Raw genomic sequence first — 23,331 nt, 5'->3', positions numbered from 1 at the left:
TTAGCACTCATCTGGACAAGTGCTGAAGTGCTGTTACTCGAAGAAAAAAAATTCAATGCTTGGAGTCTAATTTAAATAATTATCAGCATATTTCTGCTCTGACTGTTTTGCTGAAATTACCAGGAGACTTGATGCAGTCTGAGTGTAAGTGCCTTTTGTCTGCATGTAATTTATTGACCCCATTTCAGTCGAGTTTTTGGCCCACTCATCGCCATGCTGGAGCACTTCACACCATAACCAAAAATGACTTTACAGCCAGACACAGTAAAATCAATAACAACTGATCTACTTTTATAAATCTTGAAAGGGATCTTGATAAGTTACCTCCTCGCATTCTCCACGTGAGCTAAATCTCAGATCTGTGATCATCTTCTGCTGTTCCCTCAGGTGGCTGTCTGGGGACCACGGGCATCCATGGGGAATACCAACACACTGGTCGGGGATGATGGTCACCCCATCCCTACAAGTCAAACCAGGCTTCAGGCACAGACAAAAACTCCCTCGCAACAAGCCTGCACAAGCCTTGGGACGTATGCTGAAATATTTTAATATATCCTCCAAAAACCAGAGTGCAGATACCAGGTCTTCAGCACCAAGTGCTTCACCCTACAGACCTACTGCCATCCCACCGCTGCGCTCCGTAAGGGACACAGCCTGCGGCACCAAGCAGCTACAAGCTTGGGTCCCAGGAACAGAACAGCCCTGGGGATTCAGCACTGACCTACAGCCACGCTCTTAGCAGAAGGCCTTGGTACCCAGCACACCAGCTGCAATATTTCATTTCTAGCAAGGAAAACATAGAGAAAACTCTTGAATTCTTTTTCTCGATTTTTTGTTGAAAAACAGCACCAATACTTTTGCCTTTTCTTCTGCCCTACCTCCAAAACTTTCAGCAGAAAGCATCACAAGATGTCCTGCTTACTCGAAATGCCCCATTCCCTGGGATCAGCTCCGACCAAGCCACCAGCACCGCTGGTCCAGAGCGCAGAGCCGTTCCGCACGGAGTGCTGCGCAGCCCATGCCACAGCCCTTGGGGCTGGATGCTGCTGCAAGGGAGAGGGCAAGGTCTGCCCTGAAGAGATAAAGGTGACGCTCTTGCCTCGCTCCCCGCTTCCCGGGCTGCGTATGCATTCAGCTAGCGATCCTGCCATCTGCACCTTATGGCTGCCGTGACGAGGCAAGCTTCCCTCCAGGGCACGTTCTGCAATCCTTGCATCCACTAGCTCATCAATCCTTGGCTCTCATCAAAAGACAAACTTATAAACAGGCCCAGACGCTTCTCTCAGGTTTAATGGAGGCAGCTAAGGAGCTGTGATCATTCGATGTTTTCCAATGATAGTGGTGATGCCTGAGGCCAGCAATAATATTACCATGAAATAAATCTGCAGTGATATAATTAGCAGGGATGCTATTATGGCTCAGGTTTTAGGGATGCTCAGCACAGAGGGAGCAAAGCAGCTACTCAGAATGGGACCTTGCAGAGGTTCTGGGTTTGAGTAGGGGCTGCAGGTGGGAGAGAGAAAAACACTAACATCAAGGCAGTGAAGACTACCTCCATTAGACTGTATGCAAAACAAACTTGGCTCTTTAGAGGCCAGAGATCATGGGAAACATGGCTCTGCACAAGTCTAAGGGTTAAATCCAACCGACTTTCTTCTCGCCACTCTAGATACTGAATGACTTTCAAACATTTGTGCAACATTCAAAAAAGCCAAGTTCTGACCAAACCCACAAGCTGGTTTAGAAGCAGGAGGTTTGCTGCGTCCAAACATCCCTCCCCAGCCACAGATCGCTCTCCTGTTTGCATCTCCATACCACGCTCGCTCTGCGCAGTGCAGGGGGCTGCAGCGTTCAGATGGTGCTTGCAAAGCAACTGCTTCTCCCAGCATCTGGTCTGTGATGTGCTTTGTGGTTGTTGAAACTAGGATGGTAGATGGAGCAGGTAGATGCAAAACAACACAACTCTGAAGTCCAAGTCTGGTGGGAGAAGGAGACTGCGGTTTTCTCTGGCATGCTGCATCAAACGAACAGCTGAGACAACAGAGAACAACTTTTCACTGATACATATCAAAGGTAGGCAAATATCACTAGGTGAAACTAGAAGGAAAAGATGGAAGGGGAATATCACTAGGTAAAACTAGAAGGAAAAGATGGAAGGGGCTGGGTTAGAAAAAGGGGTGCTACTGGTATCTGCAAGGAATCGCTAAGAAAAAAAGAGTTGGCACCTACCCAGTGTTTTCTTTTGCTTGCAGACTTAGCACTAAAAGTAAGAGCGTAGACAAAGGATATAACTAGAGCAAAATGTTTAGGGAGCAATGCTCCTTGGGGAGAGGAAGGGAAAGAAGAAAGTCAACATGTGCCAGGACTGATCCTCAGTTTTGACATGAAATCCTTAGGGCAGTTGTTTTCAAGCCACACTTGGGGAACGGGGCATTCCCCAGGACTCCCAGCTGGGACAGACGCCCCATACAGAACACACAGACTTGTGAGCTGGAGCTTCTGTGCCAACGTCCACATGGCACGTCTTTGCTTGGTTATAAAAGGTAATGTGCTAGGGGAGAGTTTGCACCAAAATCAGGAAATCATCCTTTAACTCAGCTGGGCAGGAGATGCCCTGGAGGAAAACCCTGAAGCAGGCAGTCTGCCCTCAGCTAAGGCTCAAAGAGTCTTCATAATTTTTAAGTGTGTCTCCAAATCTGCAGTCAAATCCTACACCTTCCTTCTTTTTTGCTACAATAAACTTTATCTTAGAATGTAATCTAGTAATAAAAATGGTTTTAAAGTGATCTGACAAGCACTAGAAACCCCATTTCTTTTAGAGTGACAACTCTATTTACAGCAGCACATACATACACTCTGTTTTATATTCCACACACATTCCAGGCCCTCAAGATTTGGGATATATCCTTTCCATCCACTTCCAAGAATCAATTTCAGCCATGAAAAGAAGTTCCTCAGCAGGTAGAAGTAGGAAGAAAGATTGCTTCTAACGTTGGGGTCTCTGTGCATCTCCCAGGGTAGGGGCCTGGACGGATGAGCAGCCTCCCTCTCCGTTTCACGGCCGTCTTGCACTTGAGCAACCCTCCCAACTCCAGTGGCCACCGTTCAGCAAGTTCCATATGCCCGTCCTGAACAGGCCAGAGTGCTGCTTTGGTTTAGGGGAGGTGCAAAACAGCTGGGCAACATCATGCAGGGAGAAGATTTAAGGATGTATTCAACTCTTACACTTTCAGAAGGGCACATTTCACTTTTTCTGCGAAAAAATTCACATTCAAATCCTGAACAGGCCAGGGAACAATAGTGCCAAACCCAAGCAGAGCAGAGGGAAGGAGCTTTGAGCTCCAGGGAAATGTTATTGTAGTAACCATGCATGAAGGACACCTTGTAGCTAAAAGTCCCAGAACTTAATTAGGAAGCACAGCTCTTGTTCCTGGGTGTATCAAAGACGAAATATGATCTCTTCAGGCCTCAGTTTCCCCATGCATAAAGCTGGAGCAGTCAAATACATTTATTCTAAAGGAATTCATCACTTGCTGGAATGTGCTTGGGAAGCCAAACTACCACCACCTTGAAGTTTGCTTATCTGCTTCCACGTTCATCCAAGAGCACGGTTGCTTACCTCCTCTTCCCCATCATGGTTTCCCAATGTTGCAAAGCTCAACATCTTCTGTAATCTTATCTGACTTCCTCAGTTACAGGCACACCAGCAGAGACATCTTCATTTGTGCAAGTGGAGAGCGAGGCATGGCTAAGATTAGCAACAGGAGCGCCACAGACCGGCATTTTCTCCCTATATAATTAGCTGATATAAAAGCTGTGCCATCTACTGGCATGCAACACGAAACACTGCTCCCAGCACAACTCCAATAAAAGTTGTTTCTACAGCAGCTTTTTGTGTAGAGCTGAGGTGGGATTTCAACTCACGTCTCTTACAAGTAGGAGCACACAAATGACAAACACGGGGCAGCCAAAGATGATCGTTCATTTTGCAGTGCCAAAGCCAGGCGATCGGCCACAGACAGGCAGCACTGCCGGCGCTTGCGGGACGCCTGCGCTAGCATCCCAGTCTGGAAGGCTGGTTCAGTCCCAGCCCTTATAATCCCCCACTTGCTATGGAATTACCAGCTTTGCTTACAGGATGGCTTTTTTTTTTTTTTATTTTTTTTTATTATTTTCATGCCTGAAGAAGAAAAGCCCCACCATTTAAAATTAATTCCCATTATTATTCTTAAAGTTTTGGGAAGACATTTTGGCAGGCAGAAATACTGACCTACAGCCAGCAGCCCTGCACAGAAAACTGGAGTTGCCACTTCCATCAAACCTGTAAAGGGTACTTCCAACAGCCTTTACTGCCACGCTCCTCGGCCACTTTCAGGGACATAGCGTATCTGAAACAGCAGAGGAGGGACAGAAAGCAAGGACATAAAGCAGAAACACCAGCCCAGAAAACAGGTGACTCTGGCAGGCACAAGCAAGCAGAGACACTCAATGCCCAGGCTGGGTTACAGATGAGCTCCCATGCCCTCGCGGGTGCTGCTGCAGCCCATCTCCGTCCCCGCGGAGCCGCTCCTGCTGCCAGCTCCCCCAGCTAACCCAGTTCCAGCCCTGCTCGTCCCAGTTCAGCCAGCGGCTCCACAAGCACCACCAGGCAGGCGCACGGTTAAATGTTCTTGCTCGCATCTGTTTCATCTTGCTTTCAGTTCAGATCATGCCTGTGAACACTAACAGATTTCTCATCACAAGGCTGTATTAAGCTGCTTTTTAATTGCATTTTGAGGGACCCAAAGGCCAGCAAGCAGAAGGGCACTTTATTTTTTCCAAGGAACATTATTTTTATTGTAGAGGCAGGAAAGGTTTTCAGTAATCCCCAGCAAGCAGAGAGCTTCCATGCAGCATGCTGGCTGCAGGGACAGCCGGTCCAGAGGATGGGGATGATTTGAGCACTATCTGCTGGAATACCACGGGCTCCCAACAACTCCTCTTTAAAGAGCAGATCACAGGCTTTGGCACTAAACTTGCATTAAATTGATACAATCTCTTTAATGTTATCTCCAGCTCTTTATCACAATTGCATGTGCAATTTACATTCTTGTCGCCTTTTTTTATTACGTTTTTTTTATTAAGATTTGCTAGATTCTTATCACAGATATTTTACACATTGTTGTAGTGTCACTCAAACATTTAATGGGCATCAGCTGCTCTGGGAATATATAATAGCTCCTTGCTATGGGGTAGGGCTGGATGCTGATGGGTTTCAGGCTCACCCCCTTAAAGCTTCAGCAGATGCAAACTAAAGCTATGTGGAACAGAAAGCACAGTCCCTGGTAGACAGCGTACTACAAGACAGGGAGCACGCCAGTGTGCCAGCTCGTGCATAACAGCAAAGCACCACTTGCCCAGAGCCAAGCTAAATGCTTATTACGCAAGCCATCTTCATGACTGTGTCCTGCTCTTCACCTGCAGCTATCCCTGCTATTCAAGTCATAGGACTCTCGTGCAGAGACCTACCAAGACAAACTGTGCCAAAGCTGATCTGGGTTTTGTGGGCTGCAGAAACAAGACTTGCCAAATCCGCTTTCTTTAGGAAAAGAAGGCGGGATTTGAAGAGAGCTTTTGAGACAAAAAAGCTTCATGCAAGTCCATTAACCTCCAGGACCAAGCTTCCACCCCCTCAATCATTAGGGTCTTTAACTTCACTACTTGTCCATAAACAGAGCTATACAAATAACTGATTTTTAGTTCAACTAAGGGATGAAACCCTTAAAAAAAAAAATCCTCATTCTACCTGAACTGAATTCAAAATGATTCAGTTTTTCTTCCCAGGTCAATTATGCCCATTCAATATAAGAGCCTTCCATCTCAGATGATGCATTTCAAACATTCAAGGGGAAAAACATGAAATGAGAATAAATTGGTGGGAGCCTTTTCTGCCCAAGATCTTGGGCTTCAGAGAGCTCTTCAGGGATGTACAGCAGCACGGAGGGCAGGGGTCGAACTCCCAGGGACTGAGAGCAGATCCATAAACGCAGAGGTACACACTCATTGCAAAACTACAGGCAACTCCAGGGAAATAAAGATCCTCCTCTTGCCCTCTCCCACCACACACATATTATGAAGCCACAGAACAGGGCGCAGAAGTAACTGTAGCTACCAAACTGCCATGGAAATGCATTTTCTCATGCCAGAACTAACCAAGGAAATTCAAATAAATCTCTTTTTCAGTGACATGGTTTCTTTTATTTTGCTATCATTGCAAACATTTCTTCCCAACCATGTTCAAAGGTTGTTTTAAAAAGAATTAAATGGCAATTCTCTTCCCTAGCACCAATTCCCTAGGAGATCCCTTCCTCTATTGCATCACTCACCATTTTTATATCTATATCTATCTATATAGATAGACCAGTAAGTCTTACTCATCATCTTTTACCCTTTCAACCGTCCCCAAATGCATCCCCTGAGCGCACAGAATAAGGCAGCCCCACCAGGCCTCAGGAGCTCGAGAGGGTAAGGACCAAGCTGAGAGATCCAAGCTTTAAGACAGCCAAGAACTACCACTGCTGCAAATCCCTTGCCAACACTAATGGCTTTAGTTACCTCCACCTCTGCTAAGAGTGCTGCTCCTGCACCCGAGAAACCAGGAAAAACTGAAAAACAACATGCAAACTGCTGTCAAATATGCAACACAGTTTTAGGAAGGGAAGTAAAACACCCTTTAAGGACTATCTCATCCTTCTCTTCACTTGGTCTCAGAGGTCTCCGAGTTCCTCACACCGTAGGGTGCAGAGCACAGAAAGACAAGGCACGCATAGCAATTAAACCTGCAAAGAGAGGTTAGTTCCCATTACAGGGAGTTCATAGTCTTCCTCCCTGTGCGTGCAAACCAGCCCGGCAGCGCTCGGAGAGCATGCGCGAGGGCAAGCTTTGCTCAGGCTAAAAGCCCAGCTAGAACTCCCAGCGCTGCTGCGTGACCCAAGACCGCGAACCTCAGCCCTGGATGCAACGCGGGGGCTGGCAGTGTGCTGCTGCTCCCCTCAACGTGCCTGCCTCAGGGAGGAGCGCAGCACGCAGCGCCTGCCAAAGAGAAGATGCTTTGGGGCTGGGAGGAATCCATAAGCCTAAAATAAATCCCTGGGCAAAGGCATCAGGTACAGAGCTAAGTGGTACAGACCTGGAGCGTGAGAACCAGTGTAAGTTCACCTCCTGGCTGACAGCTAGCTGCCAGCATAGGGGACCAGAGCGATATTTCAGTTTTCGGGAAGGGGAAAGTCAGGAAACTTTATTTGGACAGGAAAAGTAAGAAAACTCCACTCTGGGTTGGAGAGCTATACTAAGAGACATGAACTTGTTTGCAGAACCGGTTTTGCCTCCTCTTTTGCTCCAGGCCCTGAGAGGGCATCCCCCAAAACCCCAAAGAGGTCTCTTCTCTGAACTGCGCCATCCAAACTTAAAGCAAATACCCAGAAACAATAGCCTTAATCTGCCAAGGACAAGAGAGGACAAAGGTTTCTTCATTTGTTCTTTGCCAACAGCCAGACAAGCCCACGGTGCCTGAAGGCTGACAGCACACATGCAGGGCCACAGACCTGCTATGGAGACTTACGGAATATTTTCATAGGTCAGGACCATTGCTTTTCACTCCTCCATCCGTGACTCCAGATGCAGTTGCAATACCGAGTCCATACTTGCAGGGATGCCCCCAAACAGGATCGTCCCAGGAGCCCTCCAACCTCCAGCATGCGGCGGTGCTGGGGGAGGCAGCAGCAGGAGCCCCCGTGCCCTCGCAAACCTCCGCAGCCACAGAGCGCACCAAGCAGCTTGCAAAATTGTAAAGCCCATTGGGCTGGGCTGCTGCCAAGCGATCATGGGAGAAGAAAGGGAAACGTTCAACATAATCTGCATGAAAGTGCAGGAAGCCCTAAATCGTGTTAGTGCTATTAAGAAAGCTGGTTACGTTGCTCGGCAAACTGGCCCAATACAGTTTTTGTAGACTTGTTACAAACATCTGATTGTCCCTGATTAGATTAGACAATAAACCCCCATCCTGGTGCGCGAGTGTTGTTCGGCTCCCCTCTGCAATCTGTAAATTAGAATTCCAGACCTGGGAGATTGGATTCAAATTGGATTACTGGAGTAGGTCCAGCACAAGAACAATCATGAGGCAGGAGAAGACACACATACACACGAATGAATAAATAAATAAATAAATACATGGGGACAGTCAGCCAGGATTTGATTAGGAGTGTTTAAAAATAGAATTAAAAACAAAAGCCACCAACCAGCAACTAGCAAAGAAGCGGGACGACGGATGGATTTGTCACTATGAATTAACAAAGCACAGAGATCATACCTTTAAGTGTTTTGTAATTCAGCGTGCGTGACGTTGATGTTGGTTGTGGTCCTTCCTCCACAAATGCAAGAGCTCCTGTCTGTGGCCATGCGGCTGGAACGGGGTGGGTGTACACAGGGCAACGAAGCCCCATGTCACACCAAAATCACAGACTGCATCTGAGCTCACCTGAACTATCCCTTTTTCCTCCTGCATTTTGCTGCCTAGGTGAGGCAGATAACGTGTTCCTTAGCTTGCACACTGGTCTGGGACCCAGCAGGCCAGTGTGACCACTGGCACCCTTCTGGCATGCCCAGAAGTCCCACACCAGGTAAAATCCAGGGCCGTATTACACTGCAGCAGGAAAACCCACCAGGGCCAAGCGTGCAGCACCGCATGCTGCAGTTCAACCCAAACCACCCCTGATACACTGCAGCTCAGGAGGGTCTCTCTCCTGTCCTGGGACCTCTCGAGTGGAACGCACCAACGACTTGGCCAACGAGCACCTGGAAGAACTTGCTTCAGACAGCTCAGCAGGGCAGCAAGATGGCAACAGGACCTCACACTGCCAGCAGCAGAGGAGAAATCCAGTACGACCCCAAGGCTGCTCCCCTTCGCTGCCTGCCCTGAAGACCACATGCCACCAAGACCAGGGGACAGCAACACCCCCAACAGTGAAGGAGGGAAGAGTAAGCCGCCGTGCCAGCACTGCCTTTTTCCTACCAGCCCATGCTGTGACAGAGGTCAGCACCTCCGCTGCCGAGAGAGGAGGGAGTGGGGAGATGCTCTGAACTGGGCTGAGAGATGCTTTGCTGCATGCCAATTTTTGCAGTTCTTCAGACAAGTGAAACCTTTTATTGTCCCTATCAGGGAGCAGAAGAGCTGATAAAGACTCCATTCACCACATACCTGCAAGGGAAATCTCAGGGCTATCAGAATTGTTAAAGGGATAAACCTGTCCAATTAAATCCCCTCTGCACTCTTGATATATGCTTGTGCCAGACATAAATGGAGCTTGGAACTAGTCCCAGCTGAACAGTAATGCGCTGAGCATTCAACCGGGACTAAAAGCACAACCGGCTGGAGCTCCTACCTCCTGCGATGCCCCTGCTGACCAGCTCTCGCCCCCGAGAAGCCAGCCTGGTAAGTGCTTCGTAGTAATGCACCAAACTCCCACGTCACCCTCCATCGGAGGGTCCTAAAGCATGGCCAAGTACTAACTGCACATTCACATCAGAAGGAATATGTAAGGAAAAAAATGCCAGTAAGTGGGATAACCCAAAACCATGGGCAGTGGCTGGAAATCAGAGACAAAACTGAGAAATTTGGTTAAGGCAGTACAAAAACCCAAGCCTTACTCACCTCCAGGTCAACCATCTTTGCCGTGCACCAAATCTTAGCTCTTTCAGCCACCTTCCCTTAGGATCCAAGGTAAAGAAAGATGGGAACACCGCAAACTCCTACAGCCATCTTCACCCAGGCTTCATAGCCACAGGAAACCCAGCCAGACGTCCCTGCAGTATGCTTTCAAAACAGAAAATCCCCAGAGTGTTGTCCTTTGTATTCATTTTTCTGCCAAAAGAAAATGTCTAATGCCAAGTGTAGGTCTTCCTACTTGTTACATGAAAATCTGAAAGTCTTCAGTGAAATATATTGTGAGCTCCTACACCTTAGCTAAGGGAACAGGAGCCTTGAACCCTCCTATCAAACCCCTCCTTTCCCCTCAATGCTCATTCCACCCTAGAGCTAAATACATAGCAACAAAAACATGCAGTTAAATTCCACAACAACAGAACAAACAAACCCCACAAACTTTTCTCTTAACTACTGGTAAGTGTTGTTAGTTCTCCCATCACCAGAGCCATGCAAGGTGCACCGAACCTACTACATATATATACATCTATGTGAATACACACACACATATATAATACACATTATAAATTCTCCGAGACATGAAATGCCACTTTGCTGCACTTCCAGTCAACGCGTCATATTTGATACTGCACACAGCTGAGGTCCACTGGAAATATAACAAACTTCACCTTAAGTCAAAAGATTTTGCCAATGAAGTACATTATGCAAAACTAAAACAGCTCTTTGGAAAAAATACCAGCCCAACCATGTCACCAGCATCCCATGGGGGCAATGCCAGAGCCCGCAGACATTCACACCATGTTTTATGGATCAGGAGGCCTCTTTTGAGAGATGAGGGAAGACCACCAGCACAGACAGCAATCTTTAGGCCAGTCACGATGTATAAATAGCTCACTTCAGGTCATAACCCACTCAGTAAACTGTGGGATGTGTCGCTCTCAGGAGGCAAAGCAAATTGTCTGTGGTTAAATATGTGAAGGATGAAGCCGTCAGCATCCAAAAGCAGCCTTCGCAAGAACTGTATAAAAAGTAGAAACAAGCCTAAAACATACCCTGGGATCTAAAATTTCCATCTCTCAGCCTCCTCCTCCATCAAATCACAATTCCCTTCTCCCCCAGTCTGCAGAGCTTCGGGAAAGGATAGACTTGGAGGCATCACTCGTGCACTTCACCTAGTATTATACAAGAATCAGATCTGGGGTGTCCATAGACTTGAAAGAGAGGGGAACTACCCTCCTAGATCCTGCACCACAAGAAATGACCTCCTCTTCTTGCCCCACCACCTTTTCACTGCAGAGATGCTTTTGCAGCAACAGAAGAATTTCCTGAGGCACTGGGCTTGCGCAGCAGAAACGATGCCGCAACCCCTTGAGCCGCTTGCACCGACGCTTTCTGAAGTCTTTCATCACCTCAGCAGCCCCCCCGCCGCCCTCTCGCTTTGATCTACACCGTGTGGCATTGCCAGCGCAGGTGAGGAAGCGGGGCTGAGCTGCCAAGATCTCAGTCAGAGCTGGGGCATCCAGGGACATGGCGCGGCAGAAAGGAGCAGCCCGGGTCTGCAGGCAGAGCACAAAGCAGGAATGGCAAACAGCACGGGGAAGGGAAGAAAAGATGCCCTTGTGGTCTGGGCACATGGAGAAGGCAAGGGGCTGGATTTGATGGCAAGGGAAGCTCCTTCCAGTGCCTTTTATCTTTGCTGCTTCCTTTCCTTTCTATGGAGAACTGGCTTATCATCACCAACCTCACCAAATACAGCCAGTGAGGCTTTAGAGGAAGAGAATTCACTACGGGTGAACTGGGGAATCCTAGAAAGGCTATACAGAGAGAAGAAAAGAAAAGGGAAGAGAGAAAAATGCCCCTTAGGTTTGGGAATGCAGAGCCAGCAGCCAGCCCGTGCCCACCCCCAGATGATGGCTTTGCCCTGGCTCACTCAGTGCTCCACCAGCAGTAAACTCCAACAGCTGGTCTCCTAAACAAGCTCACCAAAGAAGCCCTAGCATGTACACGTCTCTCTGGGCACATACGAGGGCAAGGAGGGGTCTGAACATACTGAGAGATTGAAGAAGAGATAGGAAATGTAAGTTAAAACAGAAAAGTGGCAAAGAATCTATTCGGCAAACAACCTACCTGTTGAATTCTGGTCTCAGATGATGTCAAGCCACAAGCCAGTCAGCTGCGATTTCCAGCACAAGGAAAACACAGTGGGGATTTGTAGTCATTTGGCAACCTGCCACCGCGTTCCTTTTCACACGTGAAGGAAGATGTCTTTCTTAAACCTAACAAGGGCAAGCTCACGAGCGTGGACAAGAAGAGCCCCTTAAACTTCTACCCCGTCAGGAACATACCTACTGTTTCCTTACACCTCACCTGTAGCAAGATCCCTGGAACTTAGCCACAATACAATACCCTGGGTAAATTTAATGTCCTCTCCTTCAGGAGTTACTCCACCTTAGCAATATCTTTTACTTTCATTTCAAAGGAGAGTAGCTGTACTTTTGGTATTGAAGACCATCTCTTCTACCTCCCCTCCTGCTAAAGCTTGGGAATAAAGGGCAGCTGGAACTACAGAGCCCAAAGGAGACTGTAAGTGCAGGCTTGAAGCAATGAAATCATCACGGAGAAAGGACACCAGAGGATGCTGGGGAAAAGGGCAGTTAGTGCTGATGCAAATCCACGTCAAAGAGGCTGCTGTGTGTGACACAGGGTAAAAGTCCCCCAGGACCCAGCTGTAGATGTTCTTCTCTACTGCCAGCTGGAACAGGTGGGGATTGCAAAAAGATCTTCCTAGGAATTTTTCTGTCCCATGATGAGACTGTCATCAGATATGATGGTCTGGAACAAAAAGGGAGGGACAGCATCCAAATAACCATCCCCTTGTAGATGACTGTTATTTTAGGAAGCAATTACCCTCTCTGCCACACACCCCTGGCTCCCGCACTCCTCCGAAATGCACGTGGGAAATCAGAGTGTCCTGCTAGTGCCAGACCTGTGCCACAGCACAGCACCATGGCTGTCAGGGCCAGACAGCTGAGTTTGGTTTCCTTGTGCTTGACTTCTGCTTTTTAGAAATGCAACACGCAAGGTAAGAAACTATGTATTATTAATAAATGCTCTACACAGAGTTTACCCTTAATAAAGACACATTAATATTTTCACTTAGAAACAGGAAAACAGGCTCTTTGATGACTGGACTGAATCACCACCTAATCAGCATGGCACTCTTGAACTGTGCACCTATCGTGTGTGCCCAAAGGCTAGCTAGCACCTTCCTACAAAGCCCCACCAAAACACAGGCAATATCCCTTCTTTCTCCTGCCGCAAAGGAGACAGGGATTCATCTTTTCAGTAGAGTGAGCACACGAGTGACGTGGCAATTCATACGTCAAGGAGAGGCTCCATTTCTCCCTCCTCACCTGCCCTCACTGATACATGGAGTCCCACCTGACTCAGATGTTGAAAAATATATTTCAAGAAGTCATCATCACTCCCGTGAGTCATGAGAGAAGGGGAGGAAATGACTCCAGGAGAGATGATTCAACTAAGGGGAGAGTTGAGACAGAAGAAAACACGGGCTGGAGAGTGGAAGAAGCTGTGGGAGCCCCACTGCTTCGAAGGAGCTTATCACAACATGGAAGAAAGTCAGAAGATCCAATTTCTCCTCCTCCCATCAACTTCTCCATTTCCAGATTTTGTTGTCAGTACCACCAATCCAAGACATGAAGAATTCACATGCAAGCTAGATGTAAGCACCCGGCAACTGCGCTCTGAAGGAGCCCCCTTGAAAGGACTAATTCAGGCCAATGGATCATTGTTTCCACTATAGTAAAACAGCACCAAGAGCTCATTATCTAACCAGCACTGCCAGAATCACTCCTCTGTGTCAGGTCCAGCATCAAGCGAGCCCTTAACAGCGTACCAACAAGTCCTGCCCCAAAACCCAACAAAAAGGAACTCAAATTGGAAGATGAACAACTTTATTTGTACCACAGGCACAGTCCCACTCTTGACCTAGCACCAGAAGATGCACAAACTCTTTGTAAGTCTGTGCGAGTCAGAGCAAAGGTTAAGAAAAACCACAGCAACCGATCAGCTGAAATTCAAATGACACAGTGGAAACCACCTAGCACAGTCTTGCTGTGTAACTCAGTGTTATTACCCTGACCATCCCACAGAAGCCACACATTGTCCAGGTGTGTATCAAGTTCGCAACTAACTTCTCTCACCCATGTCCTTCTCCAGCATCTATAGGTGGTGCACATCTCTAGAACATTTAATAGATGATATATGCTCAAGCATGCACACAAACTATATGAACACAGGGATGCAAGCACACGTTAAGAAAAGAACTGGTCTCCCCAGTCTTCACTTCCACAAACCCAAATGCAATGCTGACAATGCCCACCTACTTAGTTCCACTTCAGCTCCTTCCATTCAAGCTAAAACACTTGGTGTGAGTCCCAGGTAGGACTAATCTTTACCTCCCAAAGTCAAGGACTGAATATACAACAATCTTCTTCACCCAAATCCCTAAAGTTACCATCTTTGTCAATCACTGTGGACAATCCCATACCATCCTGACACTCAGGCCAGCCTTTGACCACCCTTGACTCAGATCGTATCAGGTCTTGAGACTCCCCTGGCCTACATGGGTGTCTTGTGATTCCTTCTGCGTACCTTCTCTGAGCTGCTACTTCTTACCCAGCCGTGGAGATAGGTCACTTCCAAACCCTCACTGCTTTAGTTACACTCAGTTATTGCAACACCCCTTCCCTCACCATGGCACTTCTTCCTGTGCTCCCATTCCTGCCTATCAGGTTGAAGCGTGACCAAATCTTTTTGGCTACACTCCCTACGCAGACACAACAGCTACGCTACCTGCTCTGAGCCTTCCCCTTGTCTATTGCCCCGCAGAAGCCCTTCCAGTTAATCAAGCTAGAAGCCATATCCAGTTGGCCATACTGCCAGACATCCATTGCACAACTTCATGCTGCTTGCTACAATCAGGTATTTGAAAGGACACAGCTCCTGGGAGTGAAGCTCTTACATGGCTCCCATACCCCTCTGCAGCAAAGAGGATATCTCCATCTCTCCAGGAAGGCAATTACTTGTCTCTTCCCCAGTAGCAGAGAACGCTGTAGCAGAGCACGGCCCCGCTGCCGCTTCGTTACAGCCACCACCAGGTTTTACTGAGCCAGCACCATGAGCAGGTCACATTGCTCCACTACAGATAAAATGAATTCATTTTAAAAGGAGTGTTACAAAATAGGACGATAGATTGGAAATGTATGCAGGCACCCATGAAGGCAACTCGCACACACAGCCAATCACAGGATTCAAGTACAAAGCACAGGCACAAACATTTCAGTGCATCCTCTCAAACAGGAGAAACCCCACTTGTCTGAAACACTTCCATGAGCTATTGCAGGGACGACACAGTACCTTTGCTTCCTCTTACCACCCCCAGTTAAATAACTGGGTCAGATTTGCTGCCAGGCTTTTGCTGTCACTTGTATTCTTGTGGCAGCACCTTCAGGTGTTCACATGATGGTGGGATAAGATAAAAAGCAAGGAGATACTTATCACATCACATTATCACATGATACTTCCTCGCCTCACACCCCAGACGTACTTCATATTAATCTATGCAACTGCAGGAGGCAGGATGCAGTGCCCAGAAGAGACCACACAACCATAGAAATTACTTTGAAGCTGAAATCGTAATGCTACACCAGCATCAACCCTCTTCTTTAAACTGAACATATCCGTCAAAGGATCGGCACGCAGGCCTATCGCCTTACCTTTAAAGCACGGACTTTCTTGGCCAAGAGGCTCTCAATGTCCCCTGCGACTTTCTCCACCAATTTCCTGGGCACGTTCTCCTTGACTTCAAACAGGTTTCTATTCTCATTGTAGATCTAAGAAGGGAAACAAGAGAAAGACAGACAGTCAATATTAGAGAGAAGTACAGCAGTCTTCCCACAGAAAAGCTGATCCCCTAACACAGAAGAATTTTAGCAACATGGATTAGGTAACAATATAAGCTTTGGAAATGAGGGGAACAAGGGAAGAAAGGCTTTGCAACCAGAAAAAAAAAATAACGCATTCAACCTGCTGCCCACACACCACTGGCTTTATAGCTGCCTTCCTTCATGCCTGCAGGCTGTGAGCATCCCCCCTTTCTCTCAAAAGCGGAGCTGCCCACCTCCCCGCCTCTGTTGAGCCAAACCAGCAGCACAGGCAGAGCCACCACGCTGCCTTCTGTGTTCTCCCTCACCCAAATGCACCCCTAAATCCCACTGACCGCTCACACATCCCCTCCGCAAGGCCACTTGCTGAATTTTGCAAGCGTAAGCCCAAATCCCTGCCTGCCCCCAGCCCCCTGTGCACTGCCCGCAGGGTTCGTTAGGTGCGGAGCCTGGCAGCACGGGCGCAGGCAGGGCAGCCCCGGGCAGAGGCAGCAGTGGGTACCAGCAATGGGTGCAAGGGGATCACATAAAGTAGGATAAAACTTCATCTCTAAGCAAGCCAAAACAACGTGGCACCCTCAGGAAATCAGGATTTCTGCAACCAGTCCAGAACTTGGCCAGGATGCAGTGGGGCTAGTGGGGAGAGGCACCAATCTATACTGGGATTATCCTGAAGGCCAGATGCAATTACCTGGATTTGAATGTTTGCACCCAAAGTGTGCAGGTGTGACCTGTGGGCCTGCCCTCCGAAGCCACATCACACAAGTGCAGAGGACAGCGCCAGCCCCAGGGGAAGTGCTGTTGGCATCAGCACTACCCCAACAAGAACGGCTCAGTCCCAGCACAAGACTTCACAACCACCAACCCCTCAGTCATCTCCGCAGATCATTTTCCGATTTGTTAACTCGGCATGTCTGCCAACTCATGTGCAACCAACACAGGGTAAAAGAGAAGAGTTTTTTACAATCATCTGAGATTGGGGGCGGGGGGGGGGGGGGGGAGGAATCCTCATGCCTTATCTTTTCTTAAGAAAGATACATGAAGAAAACCACACAGCAAGCAGGATTCTGCTTCTCTCTGAATCCTTGGGCTACTTGCAAATACCTGCAATTCCAGACATGAAGACATCCAGCAGCAGAAAACCCTCCAAGGAGAGCTGGACCTCCCCAAGGAGGTAGCTGACTCTATGCTTAACTGTAATTTCCATGCTAAGCATGTCTGGCACCTACCCGAGCTTGCATGATCCTTGGGAGCTGAATCATTGCTTCCCACGGGACAAAAAACCCTCTTTGCTGGAGCTGGAGCTTCATTAGAAGTGAAATACTCTGCCTGTAACTGCTGGTTTGTTGCAGACCTGACCATTACGACAGAGGAAGAGATCAGGCGGTGCAGAAACCAATTCCCACGAAACATCTGCCTGCCTCTGCCCTGGTCTGCCCTGGGTCTTGGGGCAGCACCCAAACACAAACAGCAAACAACCGGCTTCCACAAGACAAACCCGTACCTCAGAAACCCCCACATTTCGCTCGTGCTGGAAGCACGAAGGCAGGACTAAGGAGGCTTGGCTAAAGACACCAACCAGGCTGATACCAGCACAACTGGTTCTCTTGGTGGAGCCAGCGAAAATAAAGGTACGGGCAGGCAGGTGCCCAGGATCTGGCCAGCAGCACATCACACAGCTCAAGAACAGGATGAGACCCTCCTGATATGTTGAGAAACTACTCCACCCTTTTTCTTTTCCAGATGTTAACGAGCCAGAGCAGGAAGCAACTCTGCTTGCTGAAAGGCAGCTGGCAATGAATTCAAGAGCCTGAGCAGACCCCCCTCCACCCCCCCAGCCGCCCCTTTCCTTTCATGGGTAAACAAAGCGGTTTCTGAGGTTGAAGCCGCAGGAGAACGCTCAGAGACTAAGCAAAAGGCTGCTCTCTTGGCTTTGCACGGTCCCTCCAGACCTACGGGGTTAATCTTCAGGCTTCAACTTTCCTTTCTGCAGCTCTTGCTGGGGTCCCTGCTCTGCCTGAGCTCCTCCTTTCTTCCATGCCACTAGGAAATTCCCAACAGCAGGCCTCTCCCAGCAGCCTTGTGTCCACATACACCATTGCTCCATCCTAGCTCTACTCCAGGCAACTGTTTTGGTGGGTTTTTTTTGCTTTGGGGTTCCCCCCTCCCCCCAAAAAAAGCCCCAAGGGATTCAGGTAACCTGCCCTGGCTGCCAGGATGGTAATGCATCCTGCCTCTGTCAGTGGGGTGGCACACAAAAGGCTCAGACTTGCTCATTTCTGGAGAAAACAGCATTTCTGTGAATTTTCCTGGTTACTGACCTGCAAGAGCACAGCCCACGAGCCAAGAGCAGAGATGCAGCAAGCCAAACATGTGATCCTTGTCCGACTCCTCAGTCCCTAAGAAACACATGGAGCATGGCTCCAGCACCGTCCCCGAGGTTCTGCTCTCGCAGGCTTCAGACCTGCCAGTCTTCAAGGAGATGTAACTCCAAGCATTAAGTTTTCAGCCAACCTGATTCCAAGGGCTTCACCCAAATCATTTTGGTCCCCAAACCACCCATACTTCACATCAATTTGGCAACTCCTGTCTTATTATAGGTGGTCATTATGTGAGCACGGTGACTCCAAAGAGGATGCTTTAGTAAGAGAACACATTTCAGAGGCATCCTCAGACTCCAGCAGAAATGATTTCTAGGTGTTCTTCACATCAGAGCTCCATCACACCCCGAGCTTCAGACCGAAAAGCGTGTATTGCCAATAGCAAAACATCCCATGCTAGAGAAAAATGCCCCACGTCAGCACAGAAAGGGTTAAAGCAAGGAAAGCTCAACACAAAGCAATATTCTCTCATACTCTTTTTTTTCCCTTTGGTAAGTAACAGCATAACAAAATAATGCATTTGGAAGACGCGCACTACCTCCAGCTGAGCAGCGGCAATTAGGAAAGCAAAGAGGAGCAATCTTCAAGGAGAAAGCTTTGGGTAAGGAGGGCGTCCTGACATTAGTATTTTCCTATTACGAAACATAAAATTGGCTCCTCTTGGTTACAAACAGAAACAGTGCCTGTCCACAAGGGAAGAAAAAACAGGAAAAGAAACCAGGAGATGTTCCTCCAGCCCTCTCTGCAGCTGCAGAGCTCTGCAGTCTTCTTGGCTGAACAGTTCATCAGCATTAATTAGAACAATTCAACATGAATTAACAGTGACCATACGTGCACAAGAACGTACCAGACAGGCAGGGGAATGAATGGTAGTGCTCCAGGCAATTAAGATAGCTTCTCGCTCTCCATTGTAGCACTTTGCTCTGGGTTGTTCAGAACTTGGCCAGGTTTTACTTATCTAAGGTGACATTTCCTATATTGGGTTTTTCCTTGAGCGGAATCGAAGGGAGGATTTTCTGGCCAAAGACATCCCAAACGTTCCTCAGTGATGGCAAAAGCCCTTAGTTTTATCCAGATTAGAAAGCCATTCTCATTGAAATTCTCCTGTGATCTGGTGCTCTGGGACCTGGGTTTGAAATTTGTAACAGCAGTGACCTTGGAGTCAAGAAACAGCTGCTTCTGATTCCATGTAGGTACACTCACACACAGCCGTACCGGCACCTCGGGGAGAAGGGGGGTACAGGCTGCATGCTCTTGGTAGACTGGGTTTTACTTTGCAATCCCTTCGTGAACACACCCCATCCCCTCGCAGTCTGCACGTACCCCCAACAGGCAGGGCAAGTGGGTGGCAATGCAGGAAAGTGAGAGCAAAGCCCAGTCCTGCAATGCTCCAGCCATGCTGAAACCAGAAGTAATGCCCCTGCATTAGCCCTGCTCAATGTGGTTGGCAAACTTGAAGTTACTGGACAGGAGAGGGGCTGCACAGAGCTCCTGAATTACCTACGGAGGTATTAGCCCTCAGACAGCAGAAGGAAGCTGTTGTATTCAGGGGATGAAGACCAAATTATAAACTGCAAATCTCAATTAAAAAGTCTGGGAAGGGCTGAAGCTGGATGCAGTGGCCAGAAGATCCAGGCATAGCAGTTGGAAGAAGAGTCCAGCAATGGATGCTGAGAGTGAACTAGTAAGTGGCAAGAGCAGGGGGAATATTAACACAGGCAAAACAACAGGAAGTACTGAGCTGAAATAAAAAAAAAAAAAGTGGCAGGTGGGGGGGAGAAAATCAAACAGCTCAAGACAACCTGCAACATGAAATATTTAATCCCAAATACTTCTAAGCAGCTGAGAAGATGATCTAAAACAGCACAGAAGTGCTAAGTAGCCTCACTAAAAAGCAGAGCTGGTAACACAATCAATTGCCAATACACATTCACAGTAGCAACTGTATAACCGAAGAGGCAGATCTGATATTGCCTCAGAACATCCATTCTCTAAATTCACTTGTTTGCCTCGCTCCTAATGCACAAATAATGATGCTCATCTCTGCTATTAATTCCCTCTGTGCCTACATATCCAGGGAGCTGTCAGGGTTCAGAGAAAGCATTTGCCACTCCCCAATTCCCCATGAGTGCACCCAGCACCATGAAACTGGGCAGCCCAAGAAGGAACAGAAAAGGGTGCAGAAATACTCCCATGAGTGCAGAAATCACTACTCGATGAGCTGCCACAAGAGGACACAGCACCTTCCCATGGGTCAAGATATCTGATGATAAAACACAAAGGAAAATAACAAACTCCGTGGGAGCTCCCTGTATAGCACCGTTAACACACGCGCCTTTGGGCACTACTAGAAAGTAAAAATTGTCTCCTCAGCCCCAGCCTTGTCGTTTCCACGGGCACTGGCCTCCCCTGCGCAGCAGCAGGGCCAGTCTCCAGCCTCCTCGCCCAGGACAAGAGGGAGGACACTGACAGGAGGGCTAGGATGGTGGGGTACACATGCGATCCAAACCGGATCCCTTCTTCTACCCTCTACCCCCAGCTCCATTTCGCATCCCCCAAGAAGCAGCCCTTCCCCAAAATCAAGCTATTGGAGGGGCAGCACTCTGCTATGCTTGCACAACATCATATCCATGCCAAGACTCCCCCTCCACCTTAAAAACAACAACAACAACAAAAACCAAGAAGCTGAACCCTAACATGGCAGCTGGTAACCCCAGCAGCTCTCAGCCCCACGGGGCCAGGACACAGGCCATACCCACAGCTCAGCCCTCAGCTGGGGTTTGCTCGTGGCCAAGCCCTGCAGCCCCGCAGGGAGAGGCTGCGGCACTCTGGCTCCTGCTGCAAAGGTAACAGTCATCTTCCAGAAATTGTTTTGGTTTTTTTTTTTTCCCCTGTATGAATCCAGTACACCTGGTTTGGACAGCTGCAGTCCAAACACCAGCGTTTAATCACAGTGCAAACCTGCCTTGTTTGCAAAAGAGCAAAGTACTACGTGCAGCAACAGAGCGGGCTGCCTTCCTCCTCCCAGAGCATCGCACCTCAAAGTAGGGGAGCTCCAGGTGAGGGAGGCCAAAGACCAAACCGCACCTCTACAGCCATGATAGCCATGCACACCTGAGAGAAGCCCTCATGCCCCAGAGATGGGACTGTGCCACGTCATGCCCTACAAAGGCCACACACCAGGAAAAGAAAAGATTTTTCCCACCTGGCATTATTATGGGGGCCAGGAAAGGCCTCTGTTCAGGGGGATACTTCAAGCTCCCGCAGCCAGACCCATGCTGATCAGGTTTGTACAGTGACCCAGATATGGTGTCTGCAAAGAGAATTAGTTGGTACAACAAATATTGCAGCAGGATGCCTGCCCTTAGAGGTGCCGCTTGCTCAGATGCCCATCTAGTGCTTCTGAAGCTTCAGGATCTGTTGGGACTCCACCAGACAAGCAGCAGCCTGGCCCATTTTGAGGCTCATCTCACCTACGGTGGGGTCCTGCCATTTCCCCACGGCTCAGGGTATCACTGAAGAGGAACAGGAGGAACCCTCAAGCAGACTTGCTCATGCCTTGGGTACACAGAGCAGACCCCTCTGACGAACAGGGAGCCTAGAGAAGAATTGCCCAGTAACTTAAATGACCAGCAAGAGAACTGTGAGATGGTCCAGGCTGAGCAAGGAGCACTGTGGCTGGGTAACAGGGAGGAAAAGGAGCGCTAAACCCCAGAGATCCTGCTGGAAGATGGAGGCTGCTCAGGGCCACGGGCAGAGAGCAGAGACAGCACGATTCCCATCTCGCCCCTTGTCCCTGCTGCACCTACTGTTGTTAAATTTCATCGTCTGGTGCTTATAGTTCTTGCAATGATGGTAATCATCATGGTGTCTATATTACATTAGGAGGATGTCAGCCTCGGCGCAGCGTCAGGGATAATCAAGCAGGCAGCGATAAGAGCGATACCGGCCTCGCTGACAGCCCGCCAGGACAATTGGTGCTGCCTGTACTACATTGTACGGAGCAGATCACACACCACTGCGGGGATGAGGGGGATGGGGACTGGCAGAGGGCACGGGGATGGCCTTCTGGTATAGCGGCCATTAGCCAGGAAGGTGCTAGACCTCGGCTTTCCTTGTCGAGGAGTCGGGAGCGGGGAGGGCAGCTGCAGGTGAGCAGCGGTGCCACAGTCCAGCGAGGGATTTGCAAATCTACCCCACGCCAACTGCCAGAGCCGGTACCACGGAGGCTACCAGCCCTGAGCCCGCGGTTCTGCGAGCACAGCCCCGAGCCCAGCCACCCACCGCGCCGTCCCCTCGGGAGCAGTGCGGCGGAGGCTGACCTACCCCTCACCACGACCTCTGGCTCGTCCTCAGCGACAGCCGCTGCTCCTGCATCCTGCGGATGTGCTCGAGCGCACGCAGGAGGCAAACAGCTTGACATTTACTAACCCCATCTCCCTCTCTCCTCGCGCAGCCCCACTTCCCTGCTGCGCTCCTTCCTTCCACCTACCTAATAAAAAGCAAGCACCCTCCAAGCAGCTCTCCACAGATCTCCTGCAGAAGCAGGACAGGGAAACACACAGTTTAGCTGCCCCTCAGGGATGGTCAGCTATAATTGAAGCAAACAAACCATAGAACTAAGGTCTCCACCCTTCACTGAAGAGCCTGCTAAAAGACAGCAGTACCCCAGAGGACATCGGGGATGAAAGGGAAGGCAGCCCACTCCACTATGGGTGCGGCGGCAGCCGCTCCAGCGCTCCCTGTCCCCTGCCCTGTCTGGCACCAGCACCCGCGTCTCCCATCCTCTGCAGCACTGGCTGGACTTCTGCTCGCTCAACCCAGGATTACGAGCTTCTACGGCTGAGACTTCAGGCCTGCCAGCCCTGAAGCAGACCTGAGACTGCTACGCATCATTTAGCAACTAGACAGGGATAAAGGGCTATGCACAGTTAGCCTGGATTATGGAAAACCTCTCCTGGCCTGGAAAGCTGCTTTTAGTCTTCAGCAGCCCAAACGCTTGTTCGGGGAGCTCTCAGAGCAACAGACCCAGCCTGGGTGTCTGCAGAGACTGAGTCTTCTGCAAGGTCATTCAGTACCACACAACTTCAAACTCGGTCTTCTCCTTTCAGATAAAGTGACATAAAAAGAAACCATCACATAGTTGAAAACGTAAGGTCTCAACCAGGGTGGGAGCTCTGCCCAGGCACTCCTCTGCACACTCACAGCCACCTGGATGGCGTGGGTCTTGCTGCCAGGTCAGGGCGCGAGCCGACCAGAGCCTGCTACGCTGATGTACGAGAGG

At 49.1% G+C, this 23,331-nt stretch overlaps 1 protein-coding gene across 2 annotated transcripts in view; it reads right to left on the bottom strand.

Moving 5' to 3' along the window:
- The window catches only part of CACNA2D2 (calcium channel, voltage-dependent, alpha 2/delta subunit 2), a 200,840-nt gene that overhangs the window by 121,845 nt on the left and 55,664 nt on the right, over positions 1-23,331 (bottom strand). For both annotated transcript variants that reach the window (XM_010561578.1, XM_010561579.1), the window contains exon 2: positions 15,499-15,615. In XM_010561578.1, coding sequence (XP_010559880.1) covers positions 15,499-15,615 — 117 coding nt within the window. The remainder of the gene's footprint in view (positions 1-15,498; positions 15,616-23,331) is intronic.

Source organism: Haliaeetus leucocephalus, unplaced genomic scaffold (genome assembly GCF_000737465.1).
Source record: "Haliaeetus leucocephalus isolate CR32 unplaced genomic scaffold, Haliaeetus_leucocephalus-4.0 Scaffold148, whole genome shotgun sequence".
Classification (NCBI taxonomy): domain Eukaryota; kingdom Metazoa; phylum Chordata; class Aves; order Accipitriformes; family Accipitridae; genus Haliaeetus; species Haliaeetus leucocephalus.
The sequence above is the reverse complement of the archived record's forward strand: the minus strand, read 5'-3'. Positions and strand labels throughout refer to the sequence as shown.